Consider the following 23083-nt stretch of genomic DNA (forward strand, 5'->3'; position numbering starts at 1 on the left):
CAGTGAAGCAGATGCTAGATATTATTTCCTCTCTCTAATTTTGAAAATTCTCTGCAATGACTATGCATGTATTTCACAACTGATAAAAATCATAACCATCATCTAAGCATTTTTCCTCTCAACTCCCACTGCTTTCTCACAGAAGTCTGCATCACTCTTAACTCTGTAGTGTTTTATAAAGCAACAAACAGTAGTAAAACCTACAATAAGAACAGGGGTATTTAAGAGCAAGTGGTAGGAAAAAAAAAAAATTTTAACTGGTGTGATTATTATCTTCACAAAGAAAATAGCTTAAATAGAGGAATAAATAAAAGCATTTCAAAGTCTCAAAAGACCTATTAGGCTGTTCATAAATTTAATAATTATGCATATATAAAAATAATAGATTTTCAGATGATTGGTCCATTTGCAAACCAAGGTTTCATTTTGAAAAATACAAACCAAATTCTTTAAAACTGGCAATACTGATATAAAATAATGGAACATACTACTCTAACAATATTTCATAAATATTCCACACCAACAGATAACAGTAATAACAACACTCTCAACAACAATGGCTGACGTTTATTGAATGCGTTTTAGATATCACTCAAGGGACTAAGTGCTTTAAATGCATAATCTCCTGGAATTGTCAAAGCAACCCAACGATGAAGGTATTTTCTTTTTCTTATCCATATTTCATGGATGAAGAAACTGAGGATTACAGACATTGAATAATTTCAGCATTGGGACTCAAAATCAGTTCTCTCTTAAATACTACATTAAAACCTTCATACCTTTGAAATCAGTTAAATTGGCTTCCAAGATCAACACCTTTTAAGCCAAGACCAACACCTTTTAAGACAATCACCTTCCAGGGATGGGCCAAAAATTGGGCAATGATTGAAATTTTTAAAAATAGCAAACTTATGAAAACTCAAAAAATTTGGAAGAGACAGGACTATTAAAAATAAATGTTAATTTCCATGAAAGAGGGACACCAAAGAACTCATTAGGAAATCCTGAACCACTCAGTAAGTAGAAATTCTACCAAAAGCTTTCCCTGGTTTCTTTCTGGAATCCATGCTTCTGAACTAAAAATCTTCATTCTTCTTTATTGTCTATATATTTCATACATCATATAAAGCAGATTATGTGGGTATCTGGGGAAAGCATGTATTTAAACCATAACTTTCCAGTCACACTAAGAATATAAAAGTTTATAATTGTGGACCATACCTTGGTTTTCATGAACTTGGAGTGACTTTTGTAAACCTCTATTTGTTTTATCTCTTCTTCGCGGTCCTCAGTGTTCAGCACACCATTGGCTTTTAACATCTGGATCTCATCCTCAAGATCCCTTATGTTTCGCTCCAATGAAGCGATTTTTGTGTCCTGTTGGTAAAAAAAAAAAAAAGAAAAAAAAGAAAGAAAATTGTTTTTTTAATATTATCAAAACAGTTTCAGAAAGCAGTTTCAGTGGTAAAACATTAATCAGGGTGTAGACATAGCCTTGAATTCAGAATAATTTCTTTTTTTCACTTCTGAAGATCACTTGTGAGATTTTTTAAGCTCCCAGTAAACAGCATATGTCAATACAATACAGAGAGTTACCTAGATATGTTTGTCTCATATCTGGGAATCAAATTACCAAAGCAATAGTGATAAAAGTGATCTAAAGTATTAGAAAACAAAAACGTCATTTAAATAGACGAATTTGTAATTTCAGATATAGTTTACCAGTGTATATTTTTGAGTCTACTTGCAAATACAAAAACGGTTTGTTCATGTGTGTATTCTGTGGCTGGTTTTATAAGGCATGCTTGGAATTTGACTGTGAAAGAGAAGGAAATTAAAATCTACTAATGGGGAAAAGGATTCTCATCTAAAATACAGACATAAGTGAAATTAAATAACTGAATCACGACTTAGTATGACTGATACACTAAATATTGAAAATTTATAGCAACTGGAAATAATATATCACACCATGATTTATTTGGCAAGCAGTCAGCTGACTGCGTGACAAAAAGCATTACTACCTTGAAGGGCATTTCTAACCCATTGATTTACAGAGTTAAAAAACTAGAAATATTGCACTGAAATATGGGATTAATTGAGGAAAAACCATAGAGAATTTTTTTTTAAAAGGAAATGACAGACTCCACACACAAGATAGAGCATAATAAGAAATGATGCATTAGAAAGTAGAGAAGAAAGAACTCTTATAGAGGAAAAACACATTTCCTCAAACCTCAGGTATGAGACTCTTATCCGTCCTTGGAATGAAACACACTGAAAGTCTGACTTCAAGTTTTCTGACTGTCACCATCTACCTGACATTTTATTGTGCAGATTCAAGGAGCTTATATTATATTTGTAATTGAAATTTAATAAAAAATGAGCCACCAATGCATTTTTTTTTTTTTTTTTACCATTTTTTAGAATCTAAAAGACTAAGGAGTTCCAGAAGTAAAGACAATGAATGGGGCATTCTATTCATAACAACTCATAGAAAAAACTTTTCAACAAATATGTCTGTCCTGATTTTGTGGCTATTTTCTATTTTATTTTCCTATATTATATGCCCAGTGGCATGTTTCCTGTGGCAACATGATAATCATTATTACTATCACTGACATCGCCATCACTGTTAAAAGAGGAAAAGTGAGGAGCAGCAACAGCTGCTTATTGAGCTCCACTGTGTGCCCATATCTGGGGGCTCTAAGTGCTGAAGACACTTTTATTAATTCTCAGGAAGACCCCCAAGAAGATGAAAGAAAACAGTTCTGAAATTTGCAAGACTATTATGGAATGTTACATTCTGTAGTATTTCATTTTACTTTAAAAATATTTATTGTATTTTTTTCAGTTATAAAAGTATAATAATATACTTTAAATTCACAGTAAATGGAGAAAATCCCCTCTATTTCTACCATCCAGTGATAACTATCATGTTTTTATGTATCGCCTGCCAGTCTTTTCCTATTTTAGATGCATATCTGGAAATCTTGTATACTGCCAATTTGAGCAAGGAGAATGTTATGGACTGAATGTCTACGTGCCTCCAGAATTTATATGTTGAAGCACTAACCCCTAGTGTGACTATATTTGGAGGTGAGGCCTTTGGGAGGTAATCAGGATTAGATGGGGTCATGAAAATGGAGCTCTCATGATGGGATTAGCACCCTCATAAGAAGGGATACCAGAGAGCTTGTTTTCTCTCTCTGCCATGTGAGAACACAGCAAGAAGGTAGCCATCTGCAAGCCAGGAATAGAGCTCTCACAGGAATCCAACCATGTTGCCACCCTGATCTCAGACTTCCAGCCTACAGAACTGTGAGAAAATAAATTTCTGTTTTTTAAACCACCCAGTCTGTGGTATTTTGTTATAGCAGGCCAAGCTGACGAATGTAGGGAGTCTTCCTTAGTGACTCATTTGAGTTCTAAGCTGTGATAACTGTAGATAAAAAGAGCAGCAATAATGAGAAGGCTATGGAAAAAAAAAAAAAAACTTCCAGAAGTTCATAAGAGCCTTCATAAATAAATGAGTCATTTTAAATCAAGATTTTTTCTGACTATAAAATTGACATGCTCATAGAAAACTTGAAAAGCCACATAGATAATTATGATGCCCACCCCAATCACATCACTCCAACCTACCCACTAGTAACAATTTTATTTACCCCCATGAAGGCCTTAAGACTACATGATTTCTTTAAAACATATTAAAAGATAGATCTCTATTAAAACTAATCAATATAATATAGATTTCCCCTCTTTATTGAGATACAATCTTTCAGCATTTACAAATATCTAAGTGCAATCTTTAAAAGAGTTAACTGTAAATTAAGTGTGAAAGGGCCAACATTCCTTTCCTTTTTTTTTTTTTTGAAATTCTCATAATTTTAATGGTCAATAGCTTCTGGTTGGCTCTGGATGGTGCAGGTAAACAACATACTTAATGACACCACCACCACCACCACCCCCGGCGCATTCACATCCCCACTGTAGCATTGCTTCCATCACATCCTGCTGCCTGGTCAGACTTCCACAGCCTCAGGCCCCCGTGGGTTACGGAAATCCACATCTTAGTGTGATGAGCTAAAAAAAAAAAACCCTGGTACACTTGTGATCTGTTATTTCTTTAAAATAACAAACGTGAAGCCAGATGCCTACCCGGGCTCCACTGCCTCACAGAGCAGCACGGGTGCTATGCCACCTCGCGGGCCGGGCTGCCTGCTCCCCCTACTCCGCCCCGATCATACAGCGCAGAGCTCGTAAATCTTCTTGACGTAGTACACCAGAGCCGCCAGTGCTATCGTGTTGTGCAGTCTCTTCCTGTGCAAGTCGTCCTTCAGGACCAGCACCACCAGGGTGGAGGAGGTGAGTGTGTGCAGGGGCAGCCGGGACAGTCTGTAGGCGTCGTACTCCACCAGGTACTTGCAGCAGGGGTCGAACTGCCAGGAGATGCCGTAGAGGGTGCAGGAGGCCTGGCTCAGCACACTCGCGGGCAGCGAGATATAGTGGGAGTAATCCAGGGGCGGCGCCAGCGGGGTGAAGAGGCAGGCGGTGTCCGCCAGCACGGTGGTCTTGTGCAGGCAGTTGCCCACGGTGATCCAGCGGCCAAAATCTTCTGAGATTTCAGATTCAAGTCTAAAGTAACTATATTTACATGTATATACGTATGTATATATACATGTATAAATATGTTGTGTACTGCAATACGCTTTGTAGTCCCATATTTTACAACTTAAATTCTTGATAGCGTTTGTTAAAATTTCAGGTCTTAATCATGCAGGCAAGGGGAAAAGAAACCCTCAGCTTTCCTCTCAGTCAATTTCTAAGGCTTTAAGTTAGCAATGACCACAGCTAACAACTTCTAAATGGGTTAAAAAGGAGCTTTTCACTGGACTTCTAAAAATTACATACTGCTAAAGAAAGATCAGAATGGAGTTAGAAACATAGAAAATCCTATTGACCTATATATATCCGAGTTAAAAATCTCACCAAATGGTGGAACACATTTTAAAAATAATATTTTAACTTTTACTAATTTTCTTAAATTAACCAGCCTTTGTATTTCCTCCCAAACTTATTTTACTTTAGCCACAGATGTCCCAAAATACCAAAAAAAAAAAAAGAAAGAAAAAAAGAAGATGAAAGAAAGAAAAATGTATATTGTGGAAATCACTTTAATAAGGATCTGTTTCTTCTGCCCTTATTTATATTTCTGTTCTTACAATAAGAAGTCAATTTCAAGAACCCATACCTAAAATCGTAAGCATAGAGAAAAGGAGATGGGAGAATATCAGTAAGATCTAGGGAGGAGAAGAGATGCAAAATACACGGACATATTAAATGATCTATTGATTCTGCCCAAGAAGATATTCAAAATGCTGAACCAGAGAAAGACATGAGGGGGCTTCCCTTCCCTGGTAGCGCAGTGGTTGAGAGTCCGCCTGCCGATGCAGGGGACACGGGTTCGTGCCCCGGTCCGGGAAGATCCCACATGCCGCAGAGCGGCTGGGCCGGTGAGCCATGGCCGCTGAGCCTGCGCGTCCAGAGGCTGTGCTCCACAACGGGAGAGGCCACAACAGTGTGAGGCACGCGTACCGCGCCCCCCCCAAAAAAAACAGAGGAAGACATGAGGAAATATAAGCATGAAAAATAAAGGCAAAGAAAATGACTGCCATGGTCACACCTTCTCTACTGCTTCAGTTTGAGGCATTCAGGGAGAATAAATTTTATTTTTCTTTTTTTAAAACCTCTAAAACTAAGATAAGTGACTAAAAACATATTTAAGGAGGACTACAGAAGGAAACTATCTCACAAGTCCTGATATGGCTCAATGTTGTACATGGATGTTGCCTTTCAAAATAGATACTAAATGCACATGCTCAGTAACTCAAGCACTGGTCCAGAATAGAGAGAAAAAATACTTAAGACATATGCTGTAACATCCTGAAAACTGGAGTTTTAGAAGGCAGAGCAACATTTTATTCCCAATCGCCGAAGAATCTTCATCGGAATATCTTTAAATGTTATTTATAACTGACATTCTAAAATAAGTTGTGTAGTGAGATCTTCAAATACTCATCTAGATTGTGTTTCACAAATAAGCAAGCTCTCAAAGCAGATAACTGTAGGCCTTCCTTAGAGATGGGGTAAGTGAAATACAACATAAAACAGCTTTTCCTGAAGTGCACAGAACCCAAATGCTCTGTGAAAAGGGGCTTGCAGGGTCAAGTAAGTTTGAGAAATGATTACTGGGGATTCCCAATGCATATTAGCATTAATCACTCTGGGAAGTCCTACAGCAAAGTATTCTATTTACTTTTATTTTTTCCAGTATTATTCCTCTAGAAGTCAATTCTTGGGGGAAAAAAATAGAACTTTAATGATGTTAAGCTCGGGGTTATATACTAAAGTGAAGAGTCAAAACAATGATTTGGATTCTTCAAGAGAAAACTTGCCATGATTACCCCCAATTTAAAATAATTGAGGGCTTAAATATCCAGATCACCTTGTCAACTTCTGTCACTCAAGTCATTTACTGAGAGCCTGCTCTGAGCCCAGAGCAATGAAAGAACAGACATAGACTCCCATGCTCCCTGATTCAGCACTCCATGTCTCAGGTGACATTTTTCAAATAGTCTTGCGATCGGAAAAGCATGAAATTGCTTTGCTTTTATAATATTAACATATTTTGGTTAAAGATTGCAAGAATGTGGGGAAAAAAGTTTCGGGGGTGGGGAAATAAACAACTTAAGTGTGTTTGCTTCATTCCCCATTAGTAAGAAAAAATATCTGAATTGAACATCACTTTAAGTTACTCCTTTCCATATATTCATAAAATAATACTTGTAATAATACTTCATTTTATACATCCAGATTATAACTCCTACTTAAAAATTAATACCCAAGACTATTTTATATCCATCATGCAAAAGATGCAAAATAGGTATCTGATGGGCAATCAATCAATCACTGGAATCGAACCCCTAGCAACCATCTACCCAATGGGCCCAGCTTGCTGATTCTGGAATCAGCCATGAGTATTAGCAAGCCAACGAGTGCAGGGATTACAGCAATGAGGATGAATGCCAGGTGGAAAGACTAAAATAAGTTTACTTTACCTTTGCTTTTATCTTTTTTTTTAATAATCTCTGGATTTTTCTAGGACATGTCTGCTATAGTTGATAATAAATTTAGATACAGGAAGTTCTCTCATTCATTCAACAAATATATACTGAGCATCTATTGGGTACCGGTCACCTTGCCAGGTGTGTGAGATACCAGGTAGGTATGAACAAGATTCATGGGCATACCCCTCTACCATGGAGCACAGTCTAGATCCTTGTTATGCAAAGTGTGGTCCACAGACAGCAGCACTGACATCACCTGAGAGCTTTTTAGAAATGCAGTATCTCAGGCCACAACTCAGCCAACTACTGAATCTGAATCTCCACTTTCATAAGGTCCTCAGGTGATCTGGGTGTTCTAAATGGCTTTAGGTGTCCAACATATACAAGGGACAAGACTGATCAGTGCAAAAGAGACTAGGACAACTTTACTGGCCAAGTACATTTAGAGAAACATGAAGCTACTCTCAAGAGCTATCCAACTCGGCATAAGTGTACAGCAACCCTAGGAGTAAACTCTCTGGAGAAACTTTGCCAGTAAAGATGCCTTTATTACCCTCTTTGTGTTTGCCAAACATTATGTTCCCCTTAAACAGCAAGAAACAGTTTTCAATTCCTCTCTAGGAACTGTGGACACTGAAATGGTGAGTGGGTGGAATATCAAAAAAAGCAATATCATTTAGTCACAAAAAGTAACAATTATGTTATTGCTGAGTGTCACAATATGCTTTCCTTTCAAATACAGGAAGAATTACTGGTTTCATTTTAATATCAGGCCAAGAAAGAAAATACAAGCATTTTTTACAGAGCATGGAACTCGCTGTGATCACATATCGGTCTACGAACATTAATCAACAAACTTAGGGCCAACTGGTTTAAAGAAAAGACGTGATCTAATGTTCAGGAAACATCCCTACATAATTATATTACACTTTATTTAGAATAAAATTCTAGACTACTATAACTGGGTACCACAGAGGCTCTTGAAGGCTTAACTTTTAAAAATCATCTAATTGTAGTTGCAAACATAACTGAGCAGTCTTTGGTCCAGCTATCTGAGTAATGCCCTGCCTTTGGAAGGATTTACTGTGTGGAATTCACCGCAGTTATGTGAGCCCAAGTTAAGCGCTCCACAAAAAAGTCAACTTGGGCCTAAGGCAGGAAAAACTTGGGCCTAAGGAGGAAAAACAAAAAATCAAAAACTCTTCTTCTTGGCCCTTATCAAACTATAAAAAGATGATGACCTAGATTAGAAGATGACATGGGACACGCTGTTTTCTTGTGTTGCTGTTTTTGTGTTTGTCTGTTTATTCAGATGGTATCTAATTCTTTAGAGCAAAATGTACACACACAGAATCAGGCTGGGCTAGTTCAAATTAAAAGCAATTAGGGTGTTTTTTATTTTAAATTTATTTATTTATTTTTGGCTGTGTTGGGTCTTCGTTGCTGCACGCAGGCTTTCTCTAGTTACAGAGAACGGGGGCTACTCTTCGTTGCGGTGCATGGGCTTCTCGCTATGGTGGTTTCTCTTGTTGCGGAGCACGGGCTCTAGGCTCCCAGGCTTCAGTAGCTGTGGCTCACGGGCTCTAGAGCACAGGCTCAGTAGTTGTGGAGCACAGGCTTTGTTGCTCCACGGCATGTGGGATCTTCCCGAACCAGGTCTCGAACCCGTGTCCCCTGCATTGGCAGGTGGATTCTTAACCACTGTGCCACCAGGGAAGCCCAATTAGGGTGTTTTGATGTTTCTTTTCATGGTCTCATTGGCCTACTTCTGACTCATTCTTCATGAAGTCCATGCCCCAGGCATGCATCCTGCTGTCCTATCTCTGTACACATTATTAATGACACACAGGGAGAAGATATGACTCTAGTGGTTCTTGCTGGACACTATGTGACCTATGAGGTTTTGGTCTCCATGTATTAATTTGTTGTTGTTGTTAACAGACTCATGTCTAACAAAAAGAGCTAAAGATAAAACAATCCAACTGACCCTTAGAAAGTCACAAACCTGGATGCAAATCAGTTTTTTATGTCTTTGGACAAGATACTGAGCTTTCCAGAAATAAGACCGTGCTCAAGAGTATGTTATGAAAATTACAAGTGATCTGTAATGCATGAAAAGTACCTATCATGGAACTCCCTCAAGAGAATAAAGGGTTGCCATTATAAGCCAACAATAGTATAGAAGTCCCTATCCATCCCCCAGTTCGGTGAGGTACACATGTAAAAGACAGTATCTTCTATTTTTATTCCACCCTGTTTATCCTCCTGCATTCCTAACCTTGCTAATCCTATAACCTAAGGTTGTTATGAGACTTAAATGAGTGACAACATGCACACCTTCCAGTATAATACCTAACACACACTACATGCTCTATCCTTCCTTCCTGTTTCCAGCTGTGGCAGTAGCTGTTTCTTTTTTGTCTATTTGCTCAACTTCTTTTTCTTTTAGGAACTACATCTCCCCAACTCCCTGTGGTTTTAGTGGGGTTTTCTAGTCTGACCCACAGTGGCAAGCACCATGGATCCTCTGGACGCTGACTGATCCAGGGGTGAATTCATTAAGCCATCAAGGCCAATCAGAGTTCTTTGAAATCAAGGACCTCTCCTTTTGTGAGATTATGAATGATAAGAAAAATATGGGCCTGTGGCTGGTTGTGGCCTTCTGTGATACCATGTATTAAGAATCTGCCTGGGCTTCCCTGGTGGCACAGTGGTTGGGAGTCCACCTGCCGATGCAGGGGACACGGGTTTGTGCCCCGGTCCAGGAGGATCCCACATGCCGCAGAGTGGCTAGGCCCGTGAGCCATGGCCACTGAGCCTGCGCGTCCAGAGCCTGTGCTCTGCAACGGGAAGGCCACAACAGTGAGAGGCCTGCGTACCGCACAAAAAAAAAAGAATCTGCCTAAATGATGGGGCCTTATAATATCATTTGAACAGCTAGGTCTATCTGAATCATCTACTCTCCATAACATCAAAATACAGTAGCAGGGTTTCATTCACTTGTAACCAGAAGAGTACAATACACAAGAAACAGTGTGAAAGATAACAAAAAATATAGTTAGATATAATATTTTATAAGAACACAGGCAAGTCAGAAATGGGCAATACCACCACAGAAGAGTCAAGAAATCTCCAGAAAGCACAGGACTCTAATATGGGATATGGAGATAGATAAGAACAAGATTACCAAGAAAATTAAATGTTTTCCAGCCAGAAGTAATAATACTTGCAAAGTCAAGAGCACTCAATGTGATGTCCAGCACATAATATTTAATTAATATAAGTTGAAGGAATAACAGAACAAGTATGGACCATGTATCAAGGAAGAGTAAGACAGGACTGATTAAAAAGTATAGATCGGGCTTCCCTGGTGGCGCAGTGGTTGAGAGTCCGCCTGCCGATGCAGGGGACACGGGTTCATGCCCCGTTCCGGGAAGATCCCACATACCGCGGAGCGGCTGGGCTCGTGAGCCATGGCCGCTGAGCCTGCGCGTCCGGAGCCTGTGTTTCGCAATGGGAGAGGCCACAACAGTGAGAGGTCCGCATACCGCAAAAAAAAAAAAAAAAAAAAAAAAGAAGGCAATAAGATGGCTTCGGGAAGTGAATAATAAAAACCAAAGCTAAAATGGAAGTTGCAACACTAGAAATGATGGTGAAAGAATTCTCAGATATAGTTGAGAATCAAGTATAGTAAAAACAGTGGGGGAATCACCAAAAGAAAGGTGAGTAAAAATTGATGGAAATCATGAAAAGGTTGCAGAGAATAAGAGAGAGTGAAGTTTCAAGAAAGAAAGGGAGTCAAAGAAAGGTTTGAAGACAGTAAAGACTAAGAAAAAAATTAGGATATCACTGCGGACATAAAGGCAGTTTCAATGGAGTTGTGTTATCTTAATTGGAAACTGAATCCCAGTGTTTTAAATCCCAGAGTCAGGGGTGATTGCTGAGTCATTCAACAACAGTACTGCACAGGGCAAGAACCAACCAGAACAGATGCCACCTGGAGCACAGAAACCAGGTCTGGCAAGTCCCTGTGCGGACAGGGGTTAACTCTTTAGTCGCTGGATTTGGGGGGTCCCAGGGTAAGAGCTAGAGTGGGACGGGTACTCTGAGGGTTTGGGGTAACCATAGAACTATTTCAATATTTTAACAATCAGTATAGCTATACCTATGCCGCTCAGTTGAGTATCAGCCCTACATAGAAAGCTGCTGCAATTAATAGTGAGAGTTTCCTACGTTTCCAATGCATGGAAGGGAGCACTGGCTAACCCAAAATCATATCCATGTGCCTGTGAGACAGCCTAATACAGAGCCTCTCCAGTACCAACCTGTGGACTAGGTGCATCAGAAACTACTTTTTTGTGGTTGTGTGTGTGTGTGTGTGTGTGCGTGTGCACGTGTGTGTGTGTGTTTTAACTAACAATGACTTGGCCTCTAAAGACATTCCCTTTAAGGACAGGGTGACACAAAGCTCTATCTATTTGCAAGTTCCTTGGGCTGGGGAAAAACACATCAAAAGATTTTTTTTATGCCTACATTTTCTTCCCCATTTATGCTACAATATAAATATATATGCATTATCTGAATATACAGACAGGAATAGCATAGGACAGAAGCAAACAATGTTTCTCCATTCTGGTACTAAAAACGGATTAATAACAACATCAGCATGTTGTTGTATAGAACAATAACAACATGTGTATTGATTACTAAGGCAAGCACTGTGCTAGAAAATCTCATTTAATCTTGCCCATAACCCTATGAATTAAGTATTTATTTTACCTACTTTATAGGTCAGGATATCCACAAAAGGGAAATAACTTGCCTAAGATTTTCTCTTTTGTTGAAATAACTTTCTGGGCTCAAGAAGGTGCCTTATCAACAAACCAAAACTTTTAACTTCCATGTGCCTGTAAATGTTCTACTAGACCAGAAACACAGTATAGCCAGTCAGCCAATCCCCAAACACTAAACCAACTCTGGGCTCGGAACTTATCCCCTTATTCCTTTTCACCTCAAACAAGGTTGACTATGCCGCCCCAGCCAATCAGATGCTTTCTATTTTTCTCTTCCTTGTTCTCTTTTCCTTATCCTGTAAAACCTTCCTACCTTCCACCCCATTTTGCAGTTCTCCAAATGAAGACTGCCTGCTTCATGATAACACTTCATGAAGTGTTTGTTTGTATCACCATAATTATCTTCTCTAATCATTTTTTAAACACCTTTCACAAACTGGAATGATTCCCTCCACATAGCCTTCTCTTGAATAGGAGTGAGGAAACCACACACTGTGACCTTGCTGTTCCCAGGACAACCTCAGGACAGACTGGCCTCAGAGACAGTCAGCCACCTAGAAGCTGGGCTCTTTTGGTCCTTTCCTCCACACAGTACTTTTAGCCTTTAAAGATCACAGAGCAAGGTCAAAAGGAAACAGTGAAGATGTCGGGAAGAGAGGAAAAGGAGGAAGAAATTTCAGAAACTGCTTCCAGATGACAGGGTAGCCCCTCGGTGTATGCAGCTGCCCTCCCAAGGCTGGATCCATGTTATCTTTCACAAACATTTGAATACAAAGAATGCTTGAATTCCCAGAAATTCAGTGAAATACTACTTTGCAAAATTGTGAATGCATTTCAGGGAGTAATAAAAAGACGGACACCTGACACTTCTATTCTCTTCCCACACTCTTTGGGAAAAGATCAGGTGAAGAAGTTCTCCTTACTGGCCTTCTAGCAACCTGAACTCACTCTTCCAATTCCTTTTAACACTCCCCCAAAGCCCCCAACAGCCCTGGTCTGGGGCCTCATTCTCAGGATCTCCAAAACATACTGCAAATCCTTCTATGTTCAACAAGCTTGTCTCATGGAAAAAGCAACAGGCGGCAGAGGAATTCAGGCCACCCCAAGTCACCAACAAGGCCTGAGGGATGTGGAAAGTGGACCATGCCTTAGGGATGAGGCATGTGACGGCCGGTACACTGTCATTACTGAAAGTTGAAGGGGGAGTTCACTTGAGGCCTGTGGTTGACTTCTCAACTCCGCTGGAGGGGGGTGCGCACGTCAATAAGGAAACTGCAATGCCTAAATAAACAATAAGCTGGGAACCTGAGCACCAGCAAGGGAGAGGGCAGGGGCTGCTGGCCTGAGCAGAGCTGGCCAAGATGGAGCAAACAAAACAAAGCTTTAAACTTTGCAAGAATGCCATGTCAATTCAGACTCCCCAGGCAGGCCCTTTGAGAGCCCAAATTGCCGGTCACCAAACCTCCAGACTCAGTAGAATTTTTAAAGCAGGACACTTTGTTCAATCCCTTCATTTGCCAGATGAGAATAGTGAGAGCCAGAGGGGACAAGTGACTTGCCAAGGACCCAGCAAAGTCCCTGGGTCATTTATTATACCACAGGCCTACTGGGAGCTGCTATTTTTTTCTCCACTGGTTTCTCATTTCAAAGACACTTTTAAAGTCTTTCCACATGCAAACTGTGCTAAATTCAGAGCTAAGACTCTGAAGTAAGCTTGTTAAATTCTTTCTCTCTGGTGGTCCTGGCTCAAAGGTACCACCTCTATTTTTTTTTTTTAAACAGGTAAAATTCAATTTTCAGACTGAAAAGGAAGGGATGGAGAAGCAGAGAATTCCTTGAGCATCTATTGTATGCCAGGATTTTCCCACACCTTAAGACATTTTAATTCCCACCGCAACTCTGCGCAGCCTGGTATCATGGTCCCATCTTACAGAAGAGAAAGCTGGACTTCAGAGAAGCACTAAGTGGCAGGACCAGATTCTCAATTTCCATAAATAACATAACCTTCTCCACTTTGGAGTCTTTTCAGTTCAGCAAAAGAAACCAGAATAGAAGAAACTGTGTATCTTTAAGACTTTTGACAGATGGTTTTTCTTTCAACAAACTTATTGATGTTTTTCCTAAATTATAATTCCTGATCATCTCTATATAATGAATGCACACTACTGAAAACATAAAAATACAGGGGGGAGAAAGAAGAAAAAAATCCTTTCTAATCTCCCCTTCTAGAATTAGTGTCAACATTTTGGTACATTTTTTTCCCCAAGCTTTTATTCCACACTGATAAATATAACCTCTTTATATATTATTAAGACTCTAACTACTATACACCTTAGAAATGCATCTCCTAGTTGGTTATTCTATAATTCATTTTATTTTTTAATCTTTGAGTAACCAAAGTTATTGACCCTTTCTTTTATAATATCTTCATTTTTTAATAATGGCTTTATTGATATACAATATTTATACCATAAAATTCACTTTTTTAAAGTGTACAATTCAGTGATTTATGCAACCATCACCACAATCTAATTCCAGAATAGTTTCATCACCCCAAATTGTTGTACCTATTAGCAGTCACTCCTTTTTCTCCTCTCCCCTTAGCTCCCTGCAACCAGTAATCTACTTTCTATCTCTATGGATAGGCCTATACTGGACATTTCATATAAATGGAATCATATAAGATGCCTTCTGCAACTGGCTTCTCTCATTTAGCATGTTTTCAAGGCTCATCAATGTTACAGCATGTATCAGTCCTTCATTTCTTTTCAGTGCTGAATAATATTCCACTATATGGATATACCATATTTTGTTTATTCATACGAGATAGTGAACATTTGGGTTGCTTTAGGTTTTTGACTATTAACAATTATAATATGAACATCTGTGTATAGTTTTTTGTGTGTACACGTTTTCAAGTTGTTTGGGTGTATATGGTAACTCTACATTTAACATTTTGAAGAACTGCCAAATAGTTTTCAAAAATGCACTGAACCATTTTAGATTCCTACCATCAATACATGAGGGTCCAGCTTTTCCACATCTTCCCAGCACTTGTTATTGTCTGTCTTTTTATGTTAGCTATCCTAGTGGGGGCTAAGTTTTATCTAATTGTGGTTTAGATTTGCATTTCCCTTTTGACAAATCACACTGGACATCTTTTCATGTCCTTATTGGCCCTTTGCATGTTTCCATTGAAGAAATGCCCATTCAAATCCTTTGCCCAATTTTTAATAGCATTATTTGTCTTTTTATTTTTGAGTTTTTCTTCCTTTATTTTTCAATGAACTTTGTAATTAAAGTATACTATACATAGGAAAGTAGCCAAATCACAGGTTTTCAGTGTGATGAATTATAATAAAGTGAACATGGCTGATTACAAACAAACCATAACATAAAATAGAATATTACGTCTACTCCAGAAGCTTCGTTCACTCCCCCTCCCAACCTCCCCACCCTCCCTCCTGCTCCAGATTAACCACTATCCAGACATCTAACACCATTGCTTACTATTTTTGGAACACATATAAACAGAATCATATTGTATGTATTCTTTTGTGCCTGGCTTCCTTCCACACCATTTTGGAGTTATTCAATTATGTTGTTACATGAAGCAATAGCTTGGTCCTTCACATTGCCATATAGCATTTCATTGTATGAATATTTCACTATTTTATTTATCCACTCCACTGTTGACAGCTATTTCATTTGTTTCAAGTTTTTGGTTATTCCATATGTAATTATGTTTTGTACCTTCTATTTAAATTAGGTCTTGCTTACCATTGTTAGATTTGCTCCTAGGTATTTTGGGTTTTTTAATACCATCCTAAATTATATTGTTTTCTAAATTTCATTTCATAATTGTTTGTCACTGGTATGCAGATGATTCACTTTTGTATACTGACCAGCTGTTTAAGTTCATTTATTAATCTAGTAGTTTATATATGGATTCATTGAGATTTTTTACACACAAAATTATGGTGCCTGTGAATAAAAGGGTTTTATTTCTTCCTTTATAATTCTTATACCTAGGATATCCAGAATATTGTTGAGTAGAAATGATAGTAATAGGCATTCTTGTCTTGTTCCTTATATTATAAGGAAAGCTTTATATATTTTACCATTAAATATGATACTTGCTGTAGCTTTCTTGTATCTACCTCTTATCAGATTAAAATTCTCTCCTAATCTAAGTCTGATAAAAGCGTTTTTTGGGTTTTTTTAGCATAAATGAATGTTGCATTTATCAAATGCTTTCTCCGCATTCACTGAAATTAATTTTTCTCCTTTATCCTGTTAATGTGGTAAATAACATTGATATCCAAATATTAGTCCAACCCTGCCTTCCTGGAATAAGCACAACTTGGTCACTGTCACTGCATTCAGTTCACTAGAATATTTTGCACTGATCTTTATGATAGATTGTTTGTAATTTTCCTTTCTTGTAATGGCTTTGTTGGGTATTGATATCAAGGTTATACTGGATTCATAAAATAAAATGGGAAGTGTTTCCTCTTTTTCTATTCTCTGGTATAGTTTCTGTATGACTGATACCGTTTTTTCTTCAAATGTCTAGTAAAATTCATTGAAGAAGCCATCTGGGACTACGGGATTTTTTGTTTGGTTTGTTTTTTAGATATTTTTTTTGGTGGTAAGGTTTCAAATCATAGAAACATTTTCTTTAATATACAGGACTACTCAGATATTCTAGATATTCTGTTTCTTCTCATCCAGTTTTGATAAGTTGTATTTTTAAAAGAATTAATCTAAAATTTCAACTTTATCATCACAATCTTGTTAATAAAATCCCCTGATACTTTTAAAGTCAGTAAGATTGATAGTGATGCCCCCTTTCAATCCTGGTATTGTTTGTCTGTCTCTATTTTTCTCAATGATTCTGACCAGGAGATCTGTTAATCTCTTCAAAGAATCAGTGTTTAGCTTTTATATTCCCCTGTTGTATATGTTTGGTTTCTATTTCATTAATTTCAGCTTTTATCTCTATTATTTCTTTTCTCCCACATTCTTATGGTTTCATTTGATCTTCCATTGCTTTTTAAATTTAAAAAGTCTTCTCTCAACCAAACTGAATGACTTGCTCTTCCCCAGACACGTCTCATAATTTCCAACCTCCTTGCCTTTGCTGATATGGTTCCCACTGTTTATAAATAATCCTTCTACCCACTATCAAAATCATGCCATTTTTTTCAAGGCCCTCCCCAAATGCTATCTCCTCCAAGAAGCATTCCCTGTCTCTCTCTTATTTGATATCCTCTGAGTCTCTGCAGCCCATTTTGTTGTTCTTAGGTCACTATTTAGATCCAGGCTTATATACTCCCTTCCACTAGCCCCTTAAAGACTGAGCGCTCACTTTTTCTGAAAGGCCCACCATGGTGCTTTATACAATATAGCTGCTTGGTAAGCACTGGTATTTGTAATTCAACTTCAGGAGTTATAGTCACACAAAATAAACCTGTTTATAGCAGGAATTAGCAACTCAGACATTTAGATTCAAACACATATAATAAGAGTTTGGGCAAAAAAAAAGTCTCACTTTTTTAATCTTTCTTGCTTCTAAATGACAACCATATATCATCCAGAGCTAACATTTAACTTGACATTTTGCTTTTTCTGGCTATTACTTAAAACCCACATTTTTCCCCTTATTTAAGGAAAATAGTTTAAAAAAAAAACACAAAACCGTGTCCCATTTAAGTTGAAAGATGAGAAAATGAAGAAATTTCTCAAGAAAAAAAAAAGCTAAAGGATAATTTCTGGTATCATAAGTGGATAGGGCACATCAAAAACACAGGGCTTTGCAAGTTTAAATGAGTTATGCTCCACACTACTATAAAGGCTTCAGGGCAAGACTTAAAACTCAAGGAAAAAAAACAGGGCATATGTTGGCTGTAGGGTACATATTTGGAGCCCCATGTGCAGGACTGATAACATATACATGTAAAAAGGATGAATCTTGCCTTACAGCACAATGTACAATATTGCCCCTTTCCAAATATATCAAATAGAACTTTCCAGCTCTCATGAGCTGCCTCAACCTGTTCTATGATGCAAAACTCAGTGCCTAATTTCCAAAGTGTGGAAAGAAAAACTAGTTGAACTGATGGGTCCTCTTCAGTAAAAGCAGACTGGAAGAGTAGAGAGTCTAAGAACTTCAGAGAAGAAACCCATGTTCAAATCTCCGCTGCCAACCTACCAGCTGTACGACCTTGGGCAGGTTGCTCATCTTCTCTAAACCATGGCTTTCTCATCTGTGAAATGGGGCTAATTTTACCTACTCATGGGTCATACGTCAGATGCCTTGCACCTGACTCCACATGTGTGGAGTGGTGTTCGGGCTATAGCTGTCACTGGTGATGCAGGTGGTAATTTTGTTGTTATTGCTGTTTTTCTGTTTAGTAGCCACAAAAGGAGCTATGGCCTATTTTTAAGGCCTAAAAAGCCATCAAACTGGCTTGATTAGAAAAAACGAGGCTTGACACCAATTTGCTACAAACACATTATCTTGGGAGAAGAAACAATGCTGAGTGCAGTGTTTAGACTCAGATAAGTAACAGTTCAAAATATGGATGAAATAAACCGGGGTAGGCCCTAGAGCCAAAGAAAACATTTAAGCCACTTCATGGTATTCCTGACCAGATCCCAAGACTCAAATTAAATTCACACTAGGAAATGGGATACTTTCAATGGCCAAGGTTGGAATTTGAAATCTCTCCCTTCCTAGCTATGAGATGTTGGGAAAAGTTACCAAGTAGTTCTTGCCTTCTCCATGTTCCAGTGTATCCCTTCCATGCCTGGTGAAACTGAATTGACTGAATTTGATCAAACACCAAGTTATCTCTTAAGAGAAAATCAACTCAACTACAGGTCAGTCAACCCCATGCAGAAGAACAGCAGATATCTGCCTGAACACAAAGATAAGGCTTGGTTTTTAGTTTTAAAAGCAAAAGATCAACCTCACCGTAGAGTTAGCACCTGAATACAAAGTCATATTCTTTCATCAATAGCACATCTACAAGGCAGCAATTTCGTCAAGCTCCATCTTGAATTGCTTACTACTCAGTTTCCATAGAAAAGCTCATTGGCGTAAATGTTACACAAGAACCACCACTCATGACACGCAAGTGCAGCGGCTGGTCATGTGACGAGAAACCTAAATAACTACAATTCTCACTTCAGTTACCACAGAAATATTGTCACATAGTCACATTATACCCCTAACTTCTTAATCCACTTTAGTTAACAAGTTCACCAGATCAAGTACATTTTCTGTGACTCTTACTAAAACGCTTATGTCACTCATGTATGTCCCATTTGATAAATTCTGCTGAATTCAGTGCTAGCATAAAGTTTGTTTTTCTTAATGAATGTCATTTAATTTATTAAAGCAAATGAGAATTAGGAAATTCCATGCTTTTTCTTACAGCCTGAGCTGTTAAATTTGGAGTGAAGGTTTATGCTCCATTCTCAGTAATTATTATTATTATTCTAGGGTTGGTTCGTTTTTTTGCATTTTTTTAAAACACAACTTTCTCCCTGTCCCTTCCTTCTGTGATTATTGGAGATGCTGCAGCCATCTTGCTCAGACAGGCAGAAAGGGGCTGTCTGAAAACAGAGCTCATGTGAAGAAAGCTAAAATAAGAGATGGAATGAGAGAAAATGGAATCTGTTAACATCTTTTGAGCCCCAGGATTAAGCTATGCCTGAAGCAATACCAGTTTTTCCAGTTAAGTGGAAAGGGTACACTCCTTTTAGGCTTTAGCCATTTTGAATTAGATTTTCATTCACTTAGAAGTTTTAACTAACAAAGAAAAAAAAATTTGAGATTATCTGACAAGTACTGTCACTACTCTAATTCATTTTTGTTAAAAAAAAAAAAAGAAAAAGTTGGGGGGACTTCCCTGGTGGCGCAGTGTTTAAGAATCCGCCTGCCAATGCAGGGGACATGGGTTCATTCCCCGGTCCAGAAGATCCCACATGTCGCGAAGCAACTAAGCCCGTGTGCCACAACTACTGAGCCTGCTCTCTAGAGCCTGTGAGCCACAACTACTGAAGCCTGTGTGCATAGAGCCTGTGCTCTGCAACAAGAGAAGCCACTGCAATGAGAAGCCCGCACACCGCAACGAAGAGTAGCCCCCGCTCGCCACAACTAGAGAAAGCCCGCACACAGCAACGAAGACCCAACGCAGCCAAAAATAAATAAAATTTTTTTTAAAAACTGGATAGAGCTTTATGAATGAACCCAAGAAAGTAAAACTTTTGTTTATGTCATGTCAAATTTATAATAAAAGTAGGTTAAAAACACATTCTTTCAAAGGAATTAACATTAAAGAAAAAAGAGGAAAGAAGCCCTTTTAACTACCTTTTTATTGACAGTTCTCCATAAGAGCAGAAAAGAGAAGCTAAGAATCTTTAGACACAAAAGCAAGAAACGGAGGAGTATTGCAACATTTACGAGAAAACTAACTTTTCTGAAAAACACATGCAATGTTCTAAGTGCAAACCTGGAACATACCTGCCAGACCAAACCAAGATCAAAATTAAAACTTGCAGCTTCCTGCAGTAAGATAAATCACAAATAACTTCATTCGCTTTGCTTCCTTTTATTTTCATTCAGGTGACTTTACCCCCCCCCCCCCCGGTTCAACTGGCTGGCAGCAGCTGTGATGGCTGCAAGTGAATTGCCCCCACTTTGGTGTGTGCAGATGGCCCTCCCTGACAGACATATTTTCACAACTCTAAAAGCCCAGAGGGGTACATAGAGATCTACTAGAACTACCAGACTGTGGTTCTAAAAGTGCTTTCATTTGGACAAGATTTCACAGATGTTCACAACAAACACCTTTCTTGAGTTGATGCAAAGCATATTTTTGGAGAAGATGAGGAGTCACAATTTCACCCTCAGTTTCTCTAAGAAGCAAGGGAAAAGTAGGGGTAAGTTCTAAACCTTAACTCGTGTCATCTCCCTGAAACTAAAGGTCCAAATTACTCTAGGAAAGCTCCTTTTAACTTCAGATTTTGCCAAGGCACTAGATGATATTGATGTTTACCCAAGGTGTTTAAATTAAAATACAACCAATGTCTCAAGTCCCACCCATCAGGTTTAAGGGTCAGTTCTATTTGGTAGTCAACCCTAAGTCTTGTAAAATATGGCTTTCCAATATTCCCTCCAATTTCAAACAGATATAATATACAAAATCAGAAGAGATCACAGGCTCTGTCACAACCTACACACATGGCTGAGGAGATGACCCTCTACCAGCTGCCTCCATAACTCAATTTATGCATGTTAAGTATAGATGCTAATGGGACCCAGACTTCTCCACTGACAAAACAGAAGGCAGTGCTTTGTAAATTAACACACAACCAAAAGACAATAGAAAAACTCCAGGCTCAGTTCCCTGACAAGTATATAAGTATATTGACTATCAATGTCCTAAAAATAAATGTGTTCTTCTACAAATCAGGATCACTGGCATCCATTTAAAAAAATAAAACCCTCTGGACTCAATTTACTGATAACATATGGATGTGAATGTGCCCTAAAAATTATATTTTATGCCTTCTCATGTAGATAGCCTAAATGAGTGCTTTATTTACTATTTTTTGTTTTCTAATAAAACATATGATGCTAAAAAAGAGTAAGCTATAATCAGAGTTTCTACTTATAAAAGTCACAAAAAATTACTAATTGTACAGAGAACTTTATCAGGAAAATGCCCACTGCTCTGGGATAGATGTCATTCCTGGTTTCTCCAAAGGTTTTTGAAACTCAATCTTTACTTCTTTTTTTTTGTTTTTAAAGATAATTAGGAAATAGTTTTATATACATCCTCTTCTATTACTAATTGTGCTGGAACTGGGGAGGGAGGTATGGAGGTGGGTAGAAGGAGGACTAAATAACTCTTTGCAAAAAAAATAAAATAAAATCTTTTGTCTTGTCTTCTTTTCTTTTAAGCCTTAGCCAAGTTTCAAGTTTGGTTCCAATGTGAAGTGAGGATGAAATCTCAGTTATGAGATTCTACACTCCCCCACAAGTATAGAATGGTAAGTTTATTTTCAAAATAGTGCTAAGTAAAAATTACACAAATTCAAAATGAATTGATGAGCCTATATTAGCTTTTTTTAAATCTTACTATCATTTGATCCCTTTGATAATATTTTTCAAACCAATTTGCTACAAATGCAGTATAAGTGCCTTGAATCATGTAACCTCAGTTAGGGGACATAAAGTTTTAAAGCAAATGTTCTACATTATTTCCACAAAAATCCACTTGGATGAAGACACTGTCATTGACTAGAAAAAAAAATACGAAGTCAGAATTGTACACACCAGGAACTCAGTAGCTCGTATTAGTTTCTTTTTCCCCAGGACTTGGGAATTTGGGGGCAGACAATTCAAAATCATGTGCTACAAGACAGAAAAATCATTACCCTATCAACAAGTTTCAGAAGTCTTTTGTAGGATGATGGTGACCAGCAAACTCTCAAATGTTAAACTTATGCATGAAATAACCAGATTGCAAACATCATCATTATAAATTTTTTTTCTTCAGGGAACAACGTAAATCAAGAATTATTTATTCTTAAGATAAATACTATTTGCTTCCTTCGGTCAAAAACTAGAAGTAAAAAGACTTCAAATTTCTATCAACTGACAAAGCAACTGGCTTTCATTTAGATCTGTTTCTTTACAGCTTGCTCATCATTATTTACTTCATTATTCTTTAAACGCCCTAAATCCATACAGGAGGATCTTTGCTTCTTTTAAATATCTCTATGCATCCACTGCTAAATAAAATACCTTGTGAGTATTTAATAAATTATTGTTAATTCCAGACTTGGTTAGGAGAAAATACTGGAGTCATAAGAAAGTATTCTTTGAAAAGTAAATTTTGCTGATAGCATAACTTTAATCATTTAACGCCTCCACTGCATGTACAACAACTTCTCTTTGCAAATCTTAGTTTCTCAAGGTATCTTTTCATTGTAATATGAATGGGAGGAAAAAGAGAATTACTCTAGCTTTAGAAATTTACTTTTAAAGCACATACAAAACCTCTCTCAGGGTTGAAAGCATTGGCTATGCTCTGGAAATCAACCCAGCTCCTTTCAGACAAGGGATACTTGAGCCCTTTATTC

At 38.0% G+C, this 23083-nt stretch overlaps 2 protein-coding genes across 13 annotated transcripts in view; both read right to left on the reverse strand.

Annotated features, from left to right (window-relative positions):
- ERC2 (ELKS/RAB6-interacting/CAST family member 2) overlaps positions 1 to 23083 on the reverse strand; it is a 960889-nt gene that overhangs the window by 657962 nt on the left and 279844 nt on the right. For all 12 annotated transcript variants that reach the window (XR_010947074.1, XR_010947075.1, XM_067754789.1 and 9 more), the window contains one exon: positions 1222 to 1377. Coding sequence is in view for 10 of the 12 variants with exons in the window: in XM_067754789.1 (XP_067610890.1) it covers positions 1222 to 1377 (156 nt within the window). In the remaining 2 variants the exon portion in view is untranslated. The remainder of the gene's footprint in view (positions 1 to 1221; positions 1378 to 23083) is intronic.
- On the reverse strand, positions 3992 to 5844 carry LOC137231893 (transmembrane protein 11, mitochondrial-like). The gene is made up of 2 exons (XM_067752730.1): positions 5816 to 5844; positions 3992 to 4770 (listed from the first exon to the last, which is right to left on the reverse strand). Exons 1-2 carry the CDS (start codon positions 5842 to 5844, stop codon positions 4245 to 4247), a joined length of 555 nt encoding a protein of 184 aa, XP_067608831.1. The 3' UTR covers positions 3992 to 4244.

This window comes from Pseudorca crassidens, chromosome 10 (assembly GCF_039906515.1).
Source record: "Pseudorca crassidens isolate mPseCra1 chromosome 10, mPseCra1.hap1, whole genome shotgun sequence".
NCBI classification, from domain to species: Eukaryota; Metazoa; Chordata; class Mammalia; order Artiodactyla; family Delphinidae; genus Pseudorca; species Pseudorca crassidens.

Excerpts from the sequence above, each read along its gene's own strand:
- LOC137231893 (XM_067752730.1), bottom strand. The coding sequence starts at position 5,844 with ATGTACAACATTGAGCCATATCAGGACTT. Across the intron at positions 4,771-5,815 it reads ATTGAGCCATATCAGGACTT|ACCTGAAATTTTAACAAACG; the intron begins GTGAGATAGTTT and ends TGCATGATTAAG.